General features: G+C 32.0%; 1 protein-coding gene across 1 annotated transcript in view; it reads right to left on the bottom strand.

The window, feature by feature from the left end:
• LOC149907534 (inactive tyrosine-protein kinase Dnt-like) overlaps positions 1-12,416 on the bottom strand; it is a 37,884-nt gene extending 25,468 nt beyond the window's left edge. Inside the window, exons 1-2 of the mRNA XM_090102563.1 lie at positions 12,347-12,416; positions 11,931-12,155 (exon numbers count right to left, since the gene is read on the bottom strand). Coding sequence (XP_089958689.1) covers positions 11,931-12,039 — 109 coding nt within the window. The 5' untranslated portion in view covers positions 12,040-12,155; positions 12,347-12,416. The remainder of the gene's footprint in view (positions 1-11,930; positions 12,156-12,346) is intronic.
• Positions 12,417-22,680: the final 10,264 nt, after the last annotated feature.

Consider the following 22,680-nt stretch of genomic DNA (forward strand, 5'->3'; position numbering starts at 1 on the left):
CCAAAAATTAAATCGATTCAGAAGTTTTAAGTACTCTATAATTTCCTCGAAGAGACGTAGAAGCGACAAAACCACATGAAATTGGTGTTCCCGAAGCGCCCGTGGGAACCACGGAGTGTTTCCGACAAGAGCGCTATTAGTCAAATCTTGTGACTGAGCGAAAACATTATTAGTGTCGCGTCTATGCGTTTTTTGTTCTTTGAAATATGGGTAATAATTAAACGACGCTGTTTTTGAATTTCGTTGAATATAAGTGTATTAGAGATTTTTGCTAAATAAATGGTAGCTATCATTGTTTTTTATTATTTATAATTCTATAGAATAAAGTAGGTCTTATTCTATAGAATATTATTGTAGGTTAAAAAAGTTTCTAGAAACAGTGCAGCCACTTTTGCATTATAAATTTGACCATTGTCACCTTCCCTCATATACCTTATAAGTTCGTTCCTATACAAAAATTATAGCATATTCTTCACTTCCTTTCAACGTCTAAGGGCATATTATATCGTAATACACAATAAGGAGCAAACTAAATAATAATAGCATTATCGAAAGGTTACGAAACAGCTATCCGACCTCACATTGACCGAAATCAAGAAGCGTATAATCTTGCCAATATGGATACCACGATATTTCCGATTAATTTCATCACAGAGGATCCTCTTTGGGGATAACAATGACATTAGTTCACGGTCAAATAATTTATGTTAATGGAATACGGATATATTTCCTTTTTGATATTATGTTTTTATTGAATTGGCCTACAATATTATTTGTATAGCACTGTTTGTATTGAAGTTTTATTTTATCATCAAAAAGGTTAAATTATCCGGATATTCTACTATAGGAATATAGCATTAGATTGAAACAAAAACATTTGCATATTAAACTACCCCAAATGCTATAAAAACAATAGTAAAGTAAGTTTGCTTACCTCATGGTTATGCCAAGAAAGTTTGCGAAGCTTTCCCTCTTTCAGTTGTTATTTCCGCAAAGAAAAATATACCTTTTACTTTAAGACATTACTTCATTCCATCAAATATCATTGCCTAGTTACATTTTCCCCTTTTGTTTTAGAGTGCTTCAGTCTATATAATTAACATCATAATTAATTAAAGCTCTTACAAGATTTATGTCTCAAAGTAAAATGAAGCTTAAATCATCATAACGTAATAAAAATGTAATAAACTCGAAAAGTAAACAAAGTACAGAGCCATTTCTTCGTTAATAGCAAAACGGTCATAAAATAACACTTATCGGGGTATTAGAAAATATTATGACAAGGTGGCGAATACCATAGCACGATGGACGTAAAGGAACGTCGTAAAATAGCATCGCAGTATTACACTAGAGTAGATAATTTTTGAAACAAAAAAAAATCGCAGTCGGATGAAACCCATTAGAAAAGAAGGGGAATACGATAAAAATGTAAGGAAAAATAAATTACGGTCAATCCGAGTTCGGGAAGCGGGCTTTTAAGAGAAAAAAATGGTTTCTCTCGATTTCCGACAAAACTACAAGTCCTATAGAAAAAAGTTCAATGGCAAAGTTGTAGGTAATTAAAAGTTCTACAACTTTTGTATTCACAATTTTTTCACATAACCTAAAAATTTAGGTGAAAAATTCAAAAAACCAAGTTTTTGGTCTTTTATTTCTATCTACTTCAAAATTTATTTTTTTTCTACGAAATTTGGTGGAAACTTACTTTATTATGTCCCAAATACACTGTAATTTATTTGATTGAAAATATTTATTTTTTCGCCTTATTTTGAATTAATACCAAAAAAACAACCTAATTTTCAATGGAAAAGTCACCCGTCAAAATATCAGCTTTTTTCAAAAACTTGGGGTGCCTTTTATTCATTGAAATCTCTACTTTCATATGGTGTAAAAAAAATAAACACCACCATAGTAAATGTTCTCAGGAAATGCATACAAACAGTCTGAAAATTAGCTTTTACTAAATCAGGCACACTTCTCGAACTACCTGAAATGTTTTTATCGACATCATTTTGCTTTTGAATATGCTGTAAAATATTAAACTTAGAACAGATAATTATTTTTCTTTTGAAATATTACCGAAAAGCCGATACAAGAGAAGATATAGAGTTCAAGAAGTGTGCCTGATTTAGTAAAAGCTAATTTTCAGACTGTTTGTATGCATTTCCTGAGAACATTTACTATGGTGGTGTTTATTTTTTTTACACCATATGAAAGTAGAGATTTCAATGAATAAAAGGCACCCCAAGTCTTTGAAAAAAGCTGATATTTTGACGGGTGACTTTTCGATTGAAAATTAGGTTGTTTTTTTGGTATTAATTCAAAATAAGGCGAAAAAATAAATATTTTCAATCAAATAAATTACAGTGTATTTGGGACATAATAAAGTAAGTTTCCACCAAATTTCGTAGAAAAAAAATAAATTTTGAAGTAGATAGAAATAAAAGACCAAAAACTTGGTTTTTTGAATTTTTCACCTAAATTTTTAGGTTATGTGAAAAAATTGTGAATACAAAAGTTGTAGAACTTTTGATTACCTACAACTTTGCCATTGAACTTTTTTCTATAGGACTTGTAGTTTTGTCGGAAATCGAGAGAAAACATTTTTTTCTCTTAAAAGCTCCCCCCTCCCGCTTCCCGAACTCGGATTGACCGTAATTTATTTTTCCTTACATTTTTATCATATTCCCCTCCTTTTCTAATGGGTTTCATCCGACTGCGATTTTTTTTGTCTTTTCATTATTTTCAAAGGCTTCTACCCCAGTCTATATAGATACATACAGCTTAGTACGATATAGTAGTATGCAGGAGATATAACGTCTATTGAACCTTTAAACTTAATCAATATTTGACGTTTATAGTTTGTAGAAGATATGAATTTAAGGAATTTTAGTAAGAAGTTTCCTGTTAAGCCTGATGCGCCTTTTGAGCCTATGTATAAGGAAGACAATTGTCCGTAAAATTTTCAGATTAAAAATAGTAGGATAGACTAAATGGAAACCAAGGAATTTCTAATTTCGAACGCTAAGAATTAAGATAAAATAAATATAGTTTATATTAGATTAATAAATAACAATTATTAAAAAAATAATCGGATACACTTTCGCATATTATAACATGCATTTCAGGACATTTTTTTATATTCACAGAAAACGTTATTAAAGCTTAAAATAATATTTCAAGTTCATACAACACGCTGATAAACAAAACTCCATATTAAAAAGCTTTCATAATGAAATAGATCTTAAATTTAAGCGTTATTTGAAAACAATGTAATATAACGTGTGTAAAGTAAACAAGCCATAACTCTGTCACGCCCATGCACTTTACGTTGTTACGCATACGCGACGAACATTCGCTTCAAATAACATGTACACACGCTATTTTTATCAATAAAGAACCTAAAAGATTAGTAAAGTATAAAAATTGTAAAAAAGGTTAACCGATAATTCCATATATCATAATGTGTTCAGTAATTGTATAAAATTTAAATTCATCCCCCTGATGGTGATTTTGTACCTACCAAGATAACACATAAGCTATGAAACGGGTAAACCCGCGCGGCACATCTAGTAGCTTCATAATTGTTTATGTTGGTATATCATTATTTGGAACTTTATTTATTTATCAATTTCATTTCAGGATTTACTATAATTTTACAGAGCCATTTCGAGGAAAGGAAAATCTAAAACTATGACGTTTTTAATATTATCTTCCTAATGTATTTGCAACACAACCTTGCACTTTCCATGTTTGAAAACGATCCTCTGTACAATTTTGTAACATTTAATACGGAATTACTAAAATTTTGGAGCATGAAAACATTTTCAAACAGAAAACTCTTTCATCAGCACGTTTTGAAGTTAGTGAGAAATTTCAGAATCCCTAGAGTGTGTACTTACACATTTTAATATTTAATAAGTACAAGTTTCTAAAACATTTAGCGAAGCTTCTAGATTTTTCATGGAAATAAGGTCTGTGGAGTTTGCGACGAAATTGAAGTAACATTTTTATCATAAGAAAAAATTTCGCTAACATTGAGTCAAATGACTCTATTAACGTTTTGAATACGATCCAATTTCACACAAACCATACTTCAGCTTTGTTATTTAAATATGAACATATTGGTATTTCTGAAGTAAATCCTATACAGGGTGTCCCAAAAAGTAGTGATGAACGGAAGCTGGGAGGTAGAGGACCTAAAGGGCTATCCGAATCACCCCCATGTATGTCATGCGATTTTTCGTATTTTCGGAGTTATGACGTTTTTTTCAATTTTTCACCTATCGCCGAGTACGGTGATATTTTCATTCATGGTGACGTCAATTATTGCGGAAGGTGCTTGTTTTTTTTGTGTGCTAAGCTGAAAGATAGGCCAATTCAGTATGGTAACATTTACTATCGTTAGATCTTTGAATGGAATAAAAAAAAGAATTAAAATGCCAAGAAAGATAAAATTACCCAGTATGTTCTCCACTTCAAGGGCCCGTAAAAAAATAAAATCACATAAAAAAAGTTTTCCATTTGGCTTTTAAAAACTTGCTCTATCTATCAGGTAGCTACCCTGAAAATTTCATTTTATTATTCAGAAGGCTTCAATCGAAAAATTGAAATCTAAATGAGGTAAGTGCAAAAATTGAATTAACATGATGATTAATAAAAACAAATTAAAACCAATAACAAGGTGTTTAATTACCAGAAATTTTTAAAATGACCCCGCTATTGCTCAGTGCAAGTGCGACATCACCGTAAAAAGTTGTCTTTTAAATGTCTGAATGCCCTTTTATCATTTTTAATGGTTTCTTCTGCTACTATGAATTTCCAGGTTATTTCGTTCAAATTGTGGCAGTCTCTCGTCTTTGTAGTATCCCCACGGAAAAAAATCAATAGGGTTTATGTCCGGGGACCGTCGAGGCCAGGCTAAAGGGCAAAGATACCCTGAAAGATGGATTGGTCGTTGCAGCCTGCGCATGCGCTGGTGACGCCTGCCTTAAAGCCTGGCCTGCACGGTCCCTCGACCTAAACCCCATTGATTTGTTTCAATGGGGATACTAAAAAGACCTCGGCTACTTGAGAGAATGCTACAATTTGGACGAAATAACCCGGAAATTCATAGTAGCAGAAGAAACCATTAAAAATGATAAAAGGGCATTCAGACATTTAAAAGACAACTTTTTACGGTGATGTCGCACTTGCATTGAGCAACAGCGGGGTTATTTTAAAAATTTCTGGTAATTAAACACCTATTTATGGGTTTTAATTTGGTTTTAATGATCATCATGTTAATAAAATTTTTGCACTTACCACATTTAGATTTCAATTTTTCGATTGAAGCCTTCTGAATAATAAAATGAAATTTTTAGGGTAGCTACCTGATAGATAGAGCGAGTTATTAAAAGCCAAATGGAAAACTTTTTTTATGTGATTTTATTTTTTTATGGGCCCTTGAAGTTGTGAACATACTGGGTAATTTTATCTTTCTTGGCATTTAATTCTTTTTTTATTCCATTCGAAGATCTAACGATAGTAAATGTTACCATACTGAATTGGCCTATCTTTCAGCTTACCACACAAAAAAAAATCAAGCATCTAGCGCAATAAGTCACGTCACCATAAATAAAAATCTCATCGTACTCAGCGATAGATGAAAAATTGAAAAAAATGTCATAACTCCGAAAATACGAAAAATCGCATAACATACATGGGGGTGATTCGGATAGCTCTCTAGGTCCTCTACCTCCCAGCTTCCGTTCATCACTACTTTTTGGGACACCCTGTATAATATCTACCTATTGCTATACAACCGATAGATGCAAAGCAGAAGATAAACTAGTAAAATTTTTACATTTTTTGTTACATCCATTATCGAAGAGATTTTTCAAAACCGAAACATAACATCAACTCAACGCAGAATCAAACTGCTCCCAGTGGTAGCAAAGGTAAATTGGGCCAAAAATGATAAACCCATGATATATTTCATGAAGCCATTCCGCTAACGAAGCACCGTGGGGAGATATTATCGGCTGTTCGACTGATTAATGTACTTGTGAATTATGTACGTTTGAATTATTGTTATTAAATTATGAGTTACGATCTACGCAGGGCAAGATGTGCGAGGGTCTAATTGTGATATCAAATACGAGTAATTAATGTTTATTGACATATTATGGCTTGTTCCAATATATTATTAGTTATACCTGAAGATCATCATGTATAAAGTCAGTGTTAAAAATTCTTTTAAACCTATTTAAACACATATGAAGTGATTTATATAATTGGAACAGAGCTGTAAACGTTTCCACTTTTCATCATTTTACAATTAATAACATCACAAACAAATGACAGTGTCAATTCGTATCCACAAGGTAATTAGTAGGAATACCCCTCAAACATTCCAACATACCAACAGATTAAAAATAATACCATGCACTTATTAAATTGCCAGCCGAAATAATTTTAAACTGTCAAAATATGAAACCCAACTAATCATAGCTGGTATAATTAACTCGACTACCAAACCAATTTGTATTGAGTACGCACCCTCTTCATCACTTTACATGACATTTTATTCTGTCCTCTTTAAAAATATGGACACCTATGTCCAATTATAAGGCAATTCAATACGTTTGCTGTCAAAATATTCCTTTTATTAATTGTGTTTTATGCTGTTATTTTTGTATAATATTTTTTCGTTACTGTGTGTAGTTAATAAATTATTTATTTATTTTTAGTCGTACCTATTGTATAATATTCCATCAACATCATCGCTTTAATACCAATATGGTACAAGAACAGATACCTAGTTACCATTAATTTCAAGACAGTGAATATTCATCAGTCAGAAAGTCGAATATAAATTTTTTACAAGGCCTCATAGATATAATCGGTACGGTAAGGTATGTTCTTCATTGAAAATGAAGGAATCACTCAATATAGATCGTTGTTTTAAAATAAAAACAAATTATCTAGTAGTAGAGATATAATATTACCAATACATAACCGCAGCTACGTATAACATGCAGTGTTCAAAACCACACCGTACCGAAATCAATACATATTATAAAACTAGCTGAGTAAATCATAAAATATAACAACACTAGTTCAACTGTATTTTCAAGCATAAAATATTATAATATTAGTACTTACTTACTTATAAAAAAAATAATACTTCGAAAACGCTTTTAGATTTTCATAGTCTAAAATAGCTTTACATTTACGTCCATAGCGTAAAATACAGACATATTTCACAAATTCGTAAATAGTAAAGTAAGACGAACCATAAATATCCGTAGATACATAAAGTATTGACCGGCGACTGCCATGAAGTTCATAGTTTTATTGATATTGCCCTCAATAAGGCTTTCACCGCAGGAAGCAGTAATGTTCTAGCGGCAACAAGTGGGTCATTTGCCTTGGCGTCTTGTTGTTGTACAATATTTTAACGAAATACTATAATAGAGTTGTTATTGCTATTTATTTATGGTATGTAATTTTCTTGGGTACTAAAGTTCAGATGTTATTCCATACACTACTAAATTATTCGGAATATCAATTCACATTAACTCTACCTGTCTATTTTTTTATAATAAACAATTGCTGCATATTAAGTTAATTAATAATATTATCTACAAAGTAGATATTATATCGTCTTCGTACAAAAACATAATATTCCTTCACATAAGCATCCTGCTTCTATATTGACGAATAGCCAAATTATAAATCACATACCATAAGCGTCGAATATTGACTCGTAAAATAGCAAACTGAATAACTTACGGTAGAGCAAACCCAATATGCTAGTACAATACAAAAAGCACAATTATCTCACATGCAGGGATGAACCCTCCCTGCACCCACCCGATAAGACTGTGCCCATACTGCGCCCAATTGATGTTTGAACTGTCATTAATCCCCAAGCCGACAGATGTCGCTTAAGTCTATTATTTTTGACACATACGACAGTTATTTGTCGTTTGTATGATTTATTCATTTAGACACTGATGAAGTTTTTATGTCAACGTTTAGGTTATTTGTGTTAGCTCTTTGTTACTGCCTTTAATATAAATGCGAAATAATTCTTGAATATCATTTTTAAATTCGTCCGCTTTTGATAGCGTTAATGATAAGAATGTAATATGAAGAAGATATTTGACTAATGATTAAGCATTGAAAATATTAATTAGAATCGTGTAATAAATGTAAAATGAAGTTATAATTCCACAGAGAGCGTTGGAAACGGCCTCATAACGACCTTCTTTATGCAAACCAAATAGATCGCTAATGAACTTATTTCAAGAAGTTTTATTCATTTTCTTTATAAATACACTTCTGAAGTGTTCTTATTTCATAATATTGTATTTAAAGTCGTAAGATTGAAGACATTTTCGTACACAAAAATTACAAAGAAATTTTGTCATAGCAATGGTTATTAAAAATTGAACATATAATTCAAAAAAAAAACAAAGCAGTTAGCAATAACGTATATCTTGTACGAATATCTATTACGACTATAAAAACAGGAATTCCTTAATAATTCTCATCTTATTTTCCAGCACAAACATCCGAGTTCCTCCCAGTAGACGGTGGAATATCATAACGACGTCATACCATCATGCGCGGGCCATTATTTTTATTCCATGCATTTGTCCCCAGCATGGTTTATGAGTCTCGACGTTTTGTATGCATAGCGCAGTGGCAAGTTTCTTTTATCTCTAATAAGATCCCAATACGAATGTGCTCCCTTAAGTAATAAACCTCTAGTGCGGTATAGTTCTGTTCCCGTTGTGGCACGACACGATTTTTGTTTGCGTTTCGATGAAGGACGTCGTAGGTTGTCTTTTTCGTTTAAACCAATGAAAATAGTTTATTTTACGTGAGTCTTTTATAATTAAACATGTATGAAAACAGTACTTTATACTGTACTTTTTGATTAAATTTAGATTTAGAATATATTTGGTTTTATTTCTTCTTTCTTTTATTTATCATTTAGTCATCATTTATTTGCCTGTCAAACAAATAAATGACGACTCCAAATTATTTTTCCTATAAATACTTATTTCCTTTCCATTACAAAATATTATCAAAATACATTCCTAAAAATATAAGGAAATAACATTGATACAATTATTTGTCCCTTTTAAAACATACCGTACAACGGAAACCTAGCCAATTGCGTACGAAATACGTCGAATTTGTAGAACAAATATAAATGGTTGAGGGTAGATCAGGGGTAGATAATTACATTTTTTGATCTTCGGAAATGGGGGATGACGTCAACGTTAAGGCGACAGGTCTTTGTATGGATGTTTTGATAGCGTCAGAGATATCGGACTTTAGTAAACAAAGATATAACCACAAGGTTTCCATGCGAGTGATTTGGATTTTTTGTCAATTTGATGCATAATTTGTGTACCTACATATTATTATAATTTGTTCCAAATGAAAAACTTTTCTAGCCATTTATGAACTAATTATTTTGATTACTTTTACAACGTAGGTACTATAACATAAATGTTCTACAGATCAGAGAGTCTGTCATGTCTAAGTATGGCAAATAGAAGTCGCAAAATTTTTATTTTAACAGATAGTAAATATTTTACTTTAACATAATTTATAGTAATGTGAGGTCCCTTGTCCCCTAGTGGGGTATGGGGCATAATATGTATTTTACACCAGTTTAACTGATCGTTTTTCTTTGCAGACAAATAGGTACCTGCCAGACCGAAACATTCATTTCCTTCATTGCCACTGGGAATCAAACATACCTTACAATTCTAAGCCCACGCGTTAACCACTCTATAAAGAAGGTGGTCATAATTAATAGAATACCTATGAATATAGTTTTTTCAATACAGTTTTCAGCCAAATTATATATTTTAAGATATTTTTTTTCGATATTATTATTAAGGATGCAAAAAAGTCAACACAACAACAGTACATTCTCAATTCAACCCCAATAATCTATAACTTCCAACCATATTAACAAAATATCAATTCATATTAATTAATGCGTCAATTACCCATAGCCTTTATTATCAAGTCAAGCTACGCTATAAGTAAGAGAACCTTCATGGGCCATTTATCCAATAAAATAATAACCAAATACATTTTTAGGATATTTTATATAATCAGTAGTAGTATATATTCCAAAGATGGTTTCCTTAATAATATTAGTCCCTTGTATTATGCGCTCAGAATTCACGTAAAAACAACTGTAATGGATTTTGAAGACATTTCGCATCGGTTCGTTTTGACCCAGAAAAATCAGCCATTCTCTAGAGAAATCGGAAAAACTAGCACAAGGAAATGCTTGGGATGTTTGACTGACTTTTTCATTCATTTTTAGCTTTAATTTTGACTTGGATATTATCGCTAATGCATAATATTATACAAATTTGAGTAACAAAAAATACATACCTATTAAGATAGTAAGATAACTAATCGATTTAAAATAAAGAAAATTCTATAAAACATATTATAGTAGATGATATAAATGATCAAAGAAACCAGTAGCAATTAAACAATTAGCTACATTCTCTACTAGTATTATTACCTAACTAAAATAACCTTAAAGGGGACATTTCTTCAAGATAAATTAACCTAAGACTTTCCGTTACATATGACTCAAAAGCCGCAATATTTAATCTATGTACCACACAAGACAAATCAAATGCGAAATAAAAAGTAATAATTTGGAAAATCCAAAAGTGCACGCCTCATAATTTTTTTTAATAAATATTTATTAATTATTATTTTTGTTTATTTAATAACAATTAAACCACATCGAATCAGACCCTGAAAAATGAAAGGGTTCTATTCCTGAGCATACTCAAGCGTCAGAGAAAAAAAAAGACTCGATTAGTAAAGTATTTCGGTCGCTATCGTGTTAACAAGAAAAAGGATCCGCACATACAGACACACGGACGTCCAAGACAGAACTTTTTTAAACTGTTTTTTAACTAGTTTAAATAACAAAAATGACATCAAAAATATCATGAACGTTAAAAATAGTGTTTTTTCTTAATATGTGTGTGTATGTATTATCTTACAAGTGCAATGTATGATACATAAAGACATTTTAAGTTTGAAAAATCAGATGTTTTGCGCGAAGTGACAGTAGTACCCACCTCAACGCTTCGCTTATGAGGCGTGCAATAGAGCTCTTTAATAAAATTATAAATTGTAGCTTAGAAATCGTACCCTTACCGACTGAAAAACTTTAAAAACGTAGAGGTAGTTGTTCAATAAACTAAACTTTATTACCTACTAAATAAATAATCGGTGATTTTATTGATATTATGATAATTATAATGCCTTTTATAGTTACTAATCACTATACCTATTATAGTATAAAACAACACCTTTACATACACCACGGATCGGATGCAGTTTTTTTATTAGAAAACTATAGTGGTTTTAAATTTTTAAACAAAACAGGAGAAGTCGCGGGCGGAAAGCTAGTTAACTATAAACCTAAATTGAAGCAAAACATCATGATTTTGCTTATTTCCAAATAATATACTATCGCAGTACATTGAGGCTTTGTTGATAACACAAATGAACTAATGACCTTGCCTGTCACTTAGGATTATGATACCGTAAAAGATTGATGTATATTTTGTAGGCCTAACATGTTTATTAAGCCTATGCTATAAATAGTACACATTATTATACGTTAATGAGATTTTAATTTATTCTAGATTACTTTCAAATACGTTGAATAATGAAAGTAATATTAATGTATAATTTTCTATGCCTTAAAAGTACTTTTGAATATGTATAAGTAATATCAAAATATATACAAAATATGTACATTTCTCTGTTTAACATAAAAAAAATGAATCTAAAAACGAGCTTATCTTGTACTAAAATACGCTGTATATTTCCTTAAAAGAAAATACATCATGATTATGGTAATTTGTTTTACTTACCTAAAAGTTTCATAACTTCAGCTTGACTGATAAGCACGTTGAGATGGCCCGTTGCCAGGGGCAACGCGAGCCAGACCGCCCAAACGAAGATCAGTCTTTTACACGCCATTACTAATAACTCACTGTTCTATCATTTTCAATTTCACTTTACAGTTCATTTTCACAAGCTCTGCAATTCGCAACTATGTTGCATCCATATTTGAATGGGAGCGCGCGAAAAGTTTTCTAAGTGCAGATAACACAAGAACTTTGTGAGAAACAGAATAAAAAAATATTTATATACAAAATGAAATATTTCAAAATAATAATTATACAAGTGAAAATAATTTAATAAACAGTTAAAAATTAATGCTACAAAAATAAAACAAAATTGAACACAGATAAAATGAAAAAAAATCTGAATTCCAATTTCAAACCTCGAACGTTCGCGGGATTGTCAACTGAAAACGCGGGAAAGCGTGGATACGCGTCGGGCGACCGCGACACCACGCCGCACTGCCGTGTTCGGATACTCGCAGCGCCAACAAGTTACGTGTGTCATGCGCACTTTAAACCCTTGCAGAGTGTGAACTTGCTTTATACCGCAAGGCTTGCACCTTGAACGATTATCGGTAAACTGCAAGTTCAACGAGAAAAAATTGAATGAGGAAATATATTTTTTAGTCTATCTGTACTATGACGAATATACAAACTGTGATGTTATTATATGATATTCCAAACCAAGCTCTCTCAATCGAATACAAACCATTGCACTGACTAAACTTTTGGTACCGGATAAAAGCATGGTAGTTTTTGTTCAGTCAATACCTACATAAGTACATAACTACATTATTTTAGAAGAACGACTCGCTTAACGATCTTTTAACAGTATTGTCCATTTATATACCTACCTAACGTTTTACATAAATTTTGAATAGGAAGGTATACACTATACTATAGGCAAAGAAAATTGAGCTCTCTATACATAATAAATAGTTAAATTTTATAAGAGACAATTAAGAACATTCAAAAATAAAGTGTCACGTATTTTTTTTAAACGACGAATAACGAAAAACGACGTAATCGCGGGCAACAGCTAGTACATAATAAATAATTGAGTTTCAAAAATCAGGTATACAGTGGAGTGCCCTTCCGTCGTGTAAATGTGTTAAAAATTGAAAGGCTTTCATCGACGAAGACTTATAAAGCGAATTAATTGAGTTTATCTCAGGGGAGCGACGCTTCCGCGCATTAGGCCTGTTCGCATGGCACTAATGAAATTACTCCGCCTTTATAAACTTACAGTTTGAATTTGTAATGAAACAGATGACATTGATATTTACTCTGCTACTCTGATAAATTGCGACTAATTATATAACTTTATTTTACATAGAATATTCGGATATCGTGCGTAATGTTTAAATTCTGAGCTATGAAATGAAAAATTTATATCAACACATGTATTTATTTATTCTGATTGAACATTACTGCAAGTTAATTTGTATAAGGAATGTTTTAAGCCGTATGTTTCATAATATTAAGACTTTAGTACAGAAAGAAACAAGTGTATAAAACAATGTGTGCTATAATTCTTGAAAGTCGCCCATCAATAACATCTATTTTCCATACGAAATTGCAAAAAAGCGTAGGCCACTAGACACAATACTCATAAGCACATACAGTCAAAACAAAACAGTCCTTAACGAAATATTCGCAATAAAACACACGGAACAATAAATCAGAAAAGTTTCTCGGAAAACCTGGTTTTGTTAAGATTAGTAGGAATGTATAAATAATCGGATAGTACTCACGACACTGATGGATTAACTCGCTTAATAAGCAGAAGTTACTGCAATATCCCTTTAACATAGCAAATGTAATCCTAAACGTAAGGTTAGTTTGTTTTGTTCATAGATTTCTCAACGGGGCTACACTGCCCACCAGAGACTAAAGAGCAGTAACAGCCCTTTTGTGATTTTTCGTTTTATTAGTGATTCTGAAAGCGGGTTTCTTAAGCTTTCTATTGAATTAACTTACTTATTTCTAAGACTATAAGAATGGTTTTTATTTAACAGTTTTCACTTACTGCAAACGAAAAAAATTAACAATTTGGCGTGATTTCCCAACTAAAATACAGTATAAATTATACTGCAGATTAAATTTTAAGGTTTCATAACTAAAATGCAGTAAGCAATATAATTTTACAGTTCTTTAGATAGTTTTATATTTCTGGAAAAAAATTAAAAAAAAAAATTAATACGCAGTAAAATTTACCGCCATACAAGCTATTTTTACTGCAAATTAAGAAAATACAATTTATTGTCACGAACTCCCAACTAAAATGCAGTAAAATCAAAGCTTGTCGCATTTTAGTTGTGAATACTTAACATTCTTTTATCATTATAAACTGACTAACACGCAGTAAAATACAGCATTACTGCAGATTAGTTTGGATAGCATAATGACACAGATATGATTATTCCTAGCTAAAGTGCAGTTAATGTTTTAAATACTGCAACTGTGAACTAGCTATTTTTCTTACTGCACTAGTAAATTGAACACTTTTTTCTTAAAAAACTAACTAAAATGCAGTATTTTTTTGACCTTACTGCATGTTAGTTGGGTTTCTTGACAAAATAACTGATCCAAACGCAGTAATAGGGCTTTTTGCTGCATTTTACTAAGTTTAAAATGGTATTTTTTACAAAAAAGGCTATGCAGTAATAGGCACCAAAAAGAATAAATGGCCATAATAAATTCAGTTATTAAGATATATTTTTTTTTATTGCTTTAACGTGTGAACCTATGCCTTTACAACCTTTCTGCATTCAAATTTTTTTGCTTATCATTCTGTTGATTTTTTAAAATCAATTCTTAACTTTAAATGCGTTTTACTCGAAATCGTGATTTTGCTGTTACTGCACTTTAGTGTATGGTGGGCAGTACAATTCAAGTCGTATGAAGTGTGTATTAAACTCTAGTGTTGTGCTTTTTAAATGTTTCGTAGCACGTGTGCAATTCGTTTTAAATTTCTAAATTACTCTTTGAGTAACCAAATCACATCTACAATTGTATTATTAATTAGGAAAAAGATAAACACTATCTTCTTATATATAAAATTCTCGTGTCACAATGTTAGTCTGCATACTCCTCCGAAACGGGTGGACCGATTCTCATGAAATTTTCTGTGCATATCGGGTAAGTCTGAGAATCGGCCAACATCTATTTTTCATATGTACCACGGGCGAAGCCGGGGCGGACCGCTAGTATTTTTATAATAATTGAAAGTAAGGGAAAAAGAGCTGCGAATTTGTCTAAAAAATGGAAAAGATAGAGAACGCGATAGTTGAAAGTAATCATTACCTACAAATACTAAAATTTATTGTAGCCATAACAAAGAAACGTTGGCTGCGAGGTTTTATATTATTTGTACTCAATTAGTATTTAAAACAGCAAAAGCTTTAAAAATAAATATCGTACCGAGAAGTAATCCAGAAATATAAAAACGTAATATATTTTAATCCTCCGTTAGCTCTTATAAAATATGAAAATATTGTCTGGTGAAATAACAACAAAATATTGACTGAATTTCAGATTGTTCGAGCGAATGCTCATGATAATTATATTTTATTTTCCTTATAGTATGCCGCTCTGACACTAAAGCAGATAGAAAAAAAAATAGAGCAGCCACGTTAAATGCATTAGTATTGAGAATTGTACGCTACTTTGCAATTCCGTATTACCAATGTTTATGAGAACTGTGTTGGTATAAAAAGCAATTTAGAATGTTCATTATAGTATGTGTTTTTTAAGTGAGATGTCTATTATCGCATAGGTCTTTATGTATGCGATACTGAACGCTTCGTTGTGCACTCTATCGGAAAATTCCAGAAACTCGTGCAGGCGTAGAGTACGCGTGCTATGCATGTTCGTCGCAAACTTTTATGTACGTTTTAATTTTTAAAAATAAAATGTTCATTCGAATATGAAGTTGAGCTATGCTCGGTGTTTGTTATTTTATTTGCATCGAGAATAATTCAACCGATTTCTAGGAAAGCTTTGTTAGATATCTAATCTGTTTAAAGTTTAAATACACTTATACAGAACTTAATATGTTGTTTTACCTGAATGCAACTTCATTTGGACATAATACAGAGTTTGTTAATTATCTGCTCTAGCATGACGTCGTTGGCTCTAGCTCCAATTATCTTATTTAGCTCTTTCAAGTATCTACCAACTTAACAACGAAATTATTATTGACAGGCGAACATTATTTTTTGTTGTAACGAATTCTACAGCAGGCTTCAACTAAAAATCTAAAACCAAAATTCTATTCATCTATCTAAATTCTAATGTACCTACACGAAACATGTATCGACCATCTATAAATACAGCATGACTCAAGCCACGTCATTATTGGAAGGATATGTTTACTTTACTTAAGGAATACGTTTGTTCCAAACAAACATCCGAAGCTACCAAATGGGTTGTTTTATGGTAAATTTCGATAAACGTGGATTTAGAAACGGATACTCGTATTAATATTATGTTTGAAATGTTTAATTCGTGTATTAGAGACATGGTCGTATATCGTTGTTTTGATTGCTGAGCGTTGACTGGAGAACTGAATTATATTGCTAAATAACTCAATTATATATACTTGCTATCTACATTTTATTTGATATTGCATTCAATGAACATTTCTTTGCGCATTTATTAATATTTAGTCTAAATGTAAATGTGAAAATCTAAGCACAAGGGCCGAACAAAATTTTTGTCACAATATCTTACATGCAATATAGAGTTCTGTTTTAATTTTAAGACCGTAATCTACCTCGTTAAGGCCTTTCGAATCCTTATTTATAATATTTCATATTTAAATTAGAACTTAGAAGCCATACGCCATGAATAATTTCAAACCACGATGCCTCCACCGATTGTAAAATTGACGAAGAGTTTATTAAGGTATCATTATTTGAGTCAACATTTCAGCTACATTTGTTATATCTTACTCAGGAACATTACAGGAAAAAATCACATAAAGAATATTCTTCAATATACCAATAACAATTTACAATATGTTTACAAACATCATTGAAAGCTTTTGTTACAATCAAAATGTTTTACAAACAATCATATTTTGGTGGAATCCCTACAACACTCATCCTACATAACCTTTGAAGGTAAATACCCGATTTTATCGCAAACCAAATACATTATCTCATATTTCGAGCCGGGCAAATATTGTCCGTTGAAGCCCCAAATCTCATGTAACCAGGATACTTTGCCCTGGCTTGAGTTACCCGGGAATTCTCGAATATTCTTGGAATCGATGTTAGAGCGAATTGCTTATTCCTATGCATCCAATAAGTGGCTATTTATTCCTTTACGTTGATCCTGCAAGACACGACTTATAAATAGTGTAGAATATTATTCTTGTTAGTGTTTTGTTGTGAAAAACGATATCTTTTTTATGTATTTTGAATTTTATTGTCGCTTCTATTTGATATTGATGTCAGTTGATGTCTATATTTTAAAGCTAAGTTGAGAACTATTTCAGCGTTTTTCTTAGAATATTGACACGCTTTCTCGCATAGGAAAATATAGGTATGTGTAGGTGGATTGGAAATGTAAATATCTGCGAATGTAAATAAAATATGTACGAATTTGTTTTCAAACTTATAAATAAATTGTAATAAAAAAAAACATACATTTTTGCACATAGAGATTATAACAAGATATTATAATGGTATTATGGTAAAGAGACCAAATATTGTGGCATTTTTCTACTTACTACAAAGTTTAAATAATATAATTAATTCTATTCATCATGTTTTAAAGATGACTTTTTTATTTCCTGCTATATCAAGATTACTTCTCAATTCGCGTGTGCAATGTAAACAATTTCAACACAAACCGCCTCCAAAAAGAGACGATTTCGCAAATAAATCTCATACTTTTACTTCAAGTTCAGTTCCTTAACCACTACGACCGCGTTAACTAGATCCAAATTATAAAACTCATTTTATATTCCGTTTAAGCAGTGCTCGACCGCAAACGCAATCTGATTTAGGAAATCGTTGCCAGTGACGGCCGCTCACGGCTGCATCATTCTGTTATATTGTTCGTTCGTAGCGGTTATTTGCGAGTTAACATTTAAATTGCATGCTGATAGATATGGATTTTATTGGATATAGATGTGATATAAATATTATATCTTTATAAGTGTGTATTGTAACTTTTAGGTGTGTCTATGATGTAGGTATTATTGAAGAGAACTTTGAGGAAATTATTTTACTGTTATGTAAAAAATGTCATTTGAGAATCATTAAAAACAGTGCAAATGTGCTAAAAATACATTACCAAATAAAATTCACATACACATGTGTATGTGTATGTGCATTTTATCTGGTGTGTGTGAGTGTGTACTCACACACACAATTATGTTTAGACAAACCCAATAGACGAAACTTAAAAACATTATTATCTTGACTCAACTTTCATAATTATAGCCACATGAAATAATTTCAGTTCGCAAGAAATCCCATTTCCTAAACTTTGATCTCAACTCCTAGTGGATTCTCATTTCGAATTTCACCTCCAATTCAGAGAAAACCTCAAACAAATACGAAGTTTACTCAAACAGTAAGTTTAACACAATCTCTATGGAAGCCAATTTCAATTTCCGTCAACATTTCGCCTTTTTAGCAACGACTTCTGTTTCAAGAGGCGTGTATTCTAGACAGAATTTGTGCTACGGTAGTTGACTGTTAAGTTATGTCAGGAACAAGCACCCCTAGCATGCACCTTAATATGTTTATACCATAGTTAGGGCAGGTTCGGATACTAACTTATAGATATATATTATGAGATGGAGATTAGACAAAAACCAAAAGTCTGAAAATAAACACACAACGTATATTGCAAGTAACAACAATATTTTAACAACTGGCAATCTGTAAAGAGCTTTCTAGTGTCTTGTAGTTACAAAATAGAATCTAACGTTCATCTACAAGATTTGTAACAAAAATACAAAACAACATCTATATTTGCAATTTAAAAAATTTGCAAAATTTCGTAACAAAATTAACTTTTAACACCTTATCCACCCGTATTTAGAACTAATAAAATATCGTTTTTATCCCCTATGCACCCGTATTTTCATCTATAAGAAACCATGTGTACCACCCCTATATTGTGTCAAGTACAGTTTACTATCTTAACAACATGTTGGCAACCCTACATTGTATCTAACGAAGATTCCACATTGTAATTGAGTGTTCGCTCCGTAGCTCTGAGATACGTCATTAAAGTTGTAATAGCTTTATGTACTGAGAAAACGTACATGTAATTTAGAACAAAACTGTTGTAACAAGTTATTTTTTCCAAGATATTAGCAATAAAGAATCCTATATAAAATGTCAAAACAAAAAAAGAAACTACAGAGTCGTGTTTCAGGGCTGGATAAAATCATTGATTATGTTGGTAAATACAATGAGGTAGATACTAATAATATATTGGGCCCTAAATGGTACGTGTTCATTTAAGGTATATGTCTGGATTAATTTAATACAAATAGTAACTTTACATACAAACAATTTTCAGAAGTTTATACAATGACGATTTTGCAAACAATTGTAACATTTAAAAACAAACATTAACGTTTTATTCCTCTACATAACCAGTGACCTAAATATTAAAAATAATAAATAATGTGACACATTCTTGCGTTCATAATTCAACGCTTAGCGCGTCGTTACAAAGTCGTAAACCTAGAAACTCGCGTTAATATTGGTGATTATGTGTGCCTTAAATTATAAGGCGAAGAGGTTATAATTAAATAATGTGCTGTATAATCATAGAAAATATTTTACGCATTTCAGAGTGGCTATGTGTGTAGTATATTATTTTTACAGTAAGTAACTTTAAAGACATTGAGATAATATTAATATGGAGACGACACCGCCTACACCACTAATGTTCCATTAATTATTTAATGGTTTTAAAGTGAAACGCATCAAATATGCCTTCGTGTGTGTTACGATATTGCACAAATAATACAAATAATACGGAAAAGTGCAAAGGAATAACTTTCATCGGTAAGTATCTAACTAGATAATAATTTTTAAAACTTAGTTAGAGCAAAAAAATGGCGCAAAGATTTTGTTCGTGGTGTCTCCTCCATACGCAGTAATATTATCTCAATGTTTAAAGATGAGCATGAAGCTATGAAAATATAATCAATGTTTTGATGCACTTCTACGCCAAAAGATGAACATTTTAACTTCTAGTTTCACAATTGTGAAAAAACTTTAATACATTTTTTGTCTTCACGTTAGCGCTTTATATTTTTGGTACACTATTATTTTATTTACATAATATTTATACCCTTATTATTTTATTTATATCCCAAATGCGAAAAAATAAACACAAAATCTTGCATTTTGTACCAAACTTGATCAAACGGTGGACAGTCATGCAAATTAACGTCACAAATAGCATGATATTCACACATAAACCCTTTATTTTATATCTCGAGTGGCTTTTTAGTAAACGTCAAAATAATGAAGAAATTTTCCAAAGCATTAATTAGCTGTGCCTTTTAAATTTTGTAAAGTTTTCCTTGTTTATGATGCTAGCTTGAGTTTTTGTTATTTTTATTACTGTGCCTTTATTAATTTTACTTAAAATATTCATCTAGGTACGTATAAAAATTAATTAGTGTATGAAATTAATTGTTCCGTTCATTATGATTATTTTTGTAGAAGAATGACAAGAACAGAGAGCCCACAAAAACTCTATTATTATAGGTTAAACAACTGTAGTAATAACTTTAGGTAGGTACCTATAAAAATACATCTCTTGAAGCTAGTATAAATAGACGACTTTAATTCTCAAGATATGGTGTTGCGTGCTTGAAGCTGTTAATGAAAACACGATTAATATTTTCAATTGAAAAGTAAAAGAGTACAAAACATTTAGAAGGAAGTACAATCGGCGCTCAATTCGCCGTCATTTCCAAACGATAGTGCAACTTCGCAAACTTCGAACAAGTCAAAACTGAAATAATTACTGAAGTCGGAATGCATTGCTACTTCAATTGCTCTATGGCTTTTGTTACACCAATGTCTTTTTAATACTAACATAATATATTGTTTTCAATTATTTTTTGGATTTGCAGAACATTACATGCTATTGTAATTATGTAGTAGGCTGCATATTTTATATTCTGACTAGCTTTCCGCCCGCGGCTTCGCCCGCGTTTTCAGAGAAAACCCCGCATAGTTCCCTTTCCCGTGGGATTTCCGGGATAAAACCTATCCTATCTCTCAAGTTGGTTCGAACTGCACATGGTGTGCCAATTTTATTATAATCGGTTAAGTGGTTTAGGAGTCCATTGAGGACAAACATTGTGACACGAGATTTATATGTCGGAGCATGGTGTAGAATGTGAATCTATTTTCAAGCTGTGGGCGTTGCGTTGGGTAATCGAGCAAAGAAACACCTCAAACTCAATCATTTCTTTATTTACCACCGATTCGGAAAGCAGTATCTACAGAGAAGAACCGGCAAGAAACTCCATAGTTGCTCTTTTAATCATGTCAGTTTTACAATACAATCACTTTTAATAACCGTTACGTTACACATTTAAATTAAACACTAGCAAAGAAAAGGTTAACAGTTCCTAGTAGTGGAAGGTCCGAACTCTTCGATGTTCGAATGTGAAGTGCCGTCCTGAGGGCGAGCCTTCACCGGCTCGACCCGGTACAAGCATGAAGTAAGCCGCCAACATCACTGTGCTGCCACCTCCCGGAACTCGTGCTTCGAGTCGTTTTGCATCAGCGCTATTGACCGTCTCCGACACGGCCATCCTGCGCTGAACACGTCCTCGTGTTTGTGGGTGCTGTAACACAGAAAGCATCTCGCACAGTACATGCTCTTCGGCCAATCCTGACAAATTTTTACAATTAAACTCTGATATCTAATTTTTAGGCTTTTAAACCACAAAACTGAAAAAAACTAAATCCTTAAGATCACTTAGTTGTCCGTAAGTCTATCAGTCTATCTATCAAGACCTTTGAAATTCATATCGCATACCATCGTCCCGTTAAGCTTTGAAAAGTTATAACAGTCGATCAAAAGATAGCAGTTTTCGACATTCGCAGGGGACACGAGGAATCAATACCTTCAGGATATTTCTTGTGAACACAGAATCATGAAATTTGTACAAGAAACGTCCTATAGCAAAGAATCTCATAAAACAAAATTTAAGTTCAACAGGTTGTTTTCTTAATTTGAATATCCTAAAATAATTTCCAACTTCAACCCTTTGAAATTAACCATTTTGATTAAAATAATAAAACATTGAATTCTGATCATTTCAATTAAATTACTACTAAAAGAAAGTAACGCATAAGCGACCAAACACCACTTTCACTGCTATTGTCATCAGCAGATCATTATTAAAGTATCACAAAAAAACTAGAGCATGAATCTTATCCGAGGCCTGTGGCTTTTCACTAAGCCCATCATCACACACGCATTCCACCGAATGCCAACTCTGGCTTTTCACTAAGCCCATCATCACACACGCATTCCACCGAATGCCAACTCTGGCTTTTCACTAAGCCCAACAACACACACGCATTCCTCCGAATGCAAACTCTGGCTTTTCACTAAGCCCAACAACAAACCTCATGTTTGTTCCACACGCATTCCTCCGAATGCCGAGTCCCACGGACTCCCATATTCCAATGGTCTCTACAAGACC

The sequence above is a fragment of the Colias eurytheme genome, chromosome 6 (assembly GCF_061535395.1).
Source record: "Colias eurytheme isolate Ceu_HAF_F1 chromosome 6, ilColEury1 Martin Lab GWU primary, whole genome shotgun sequence".
Lineage (NCBI taxonomy): Eukaryota > Metazoa > Arthropoda > Insecta > Lepidoptera > Pieridae > Colias > Colias eurytheme.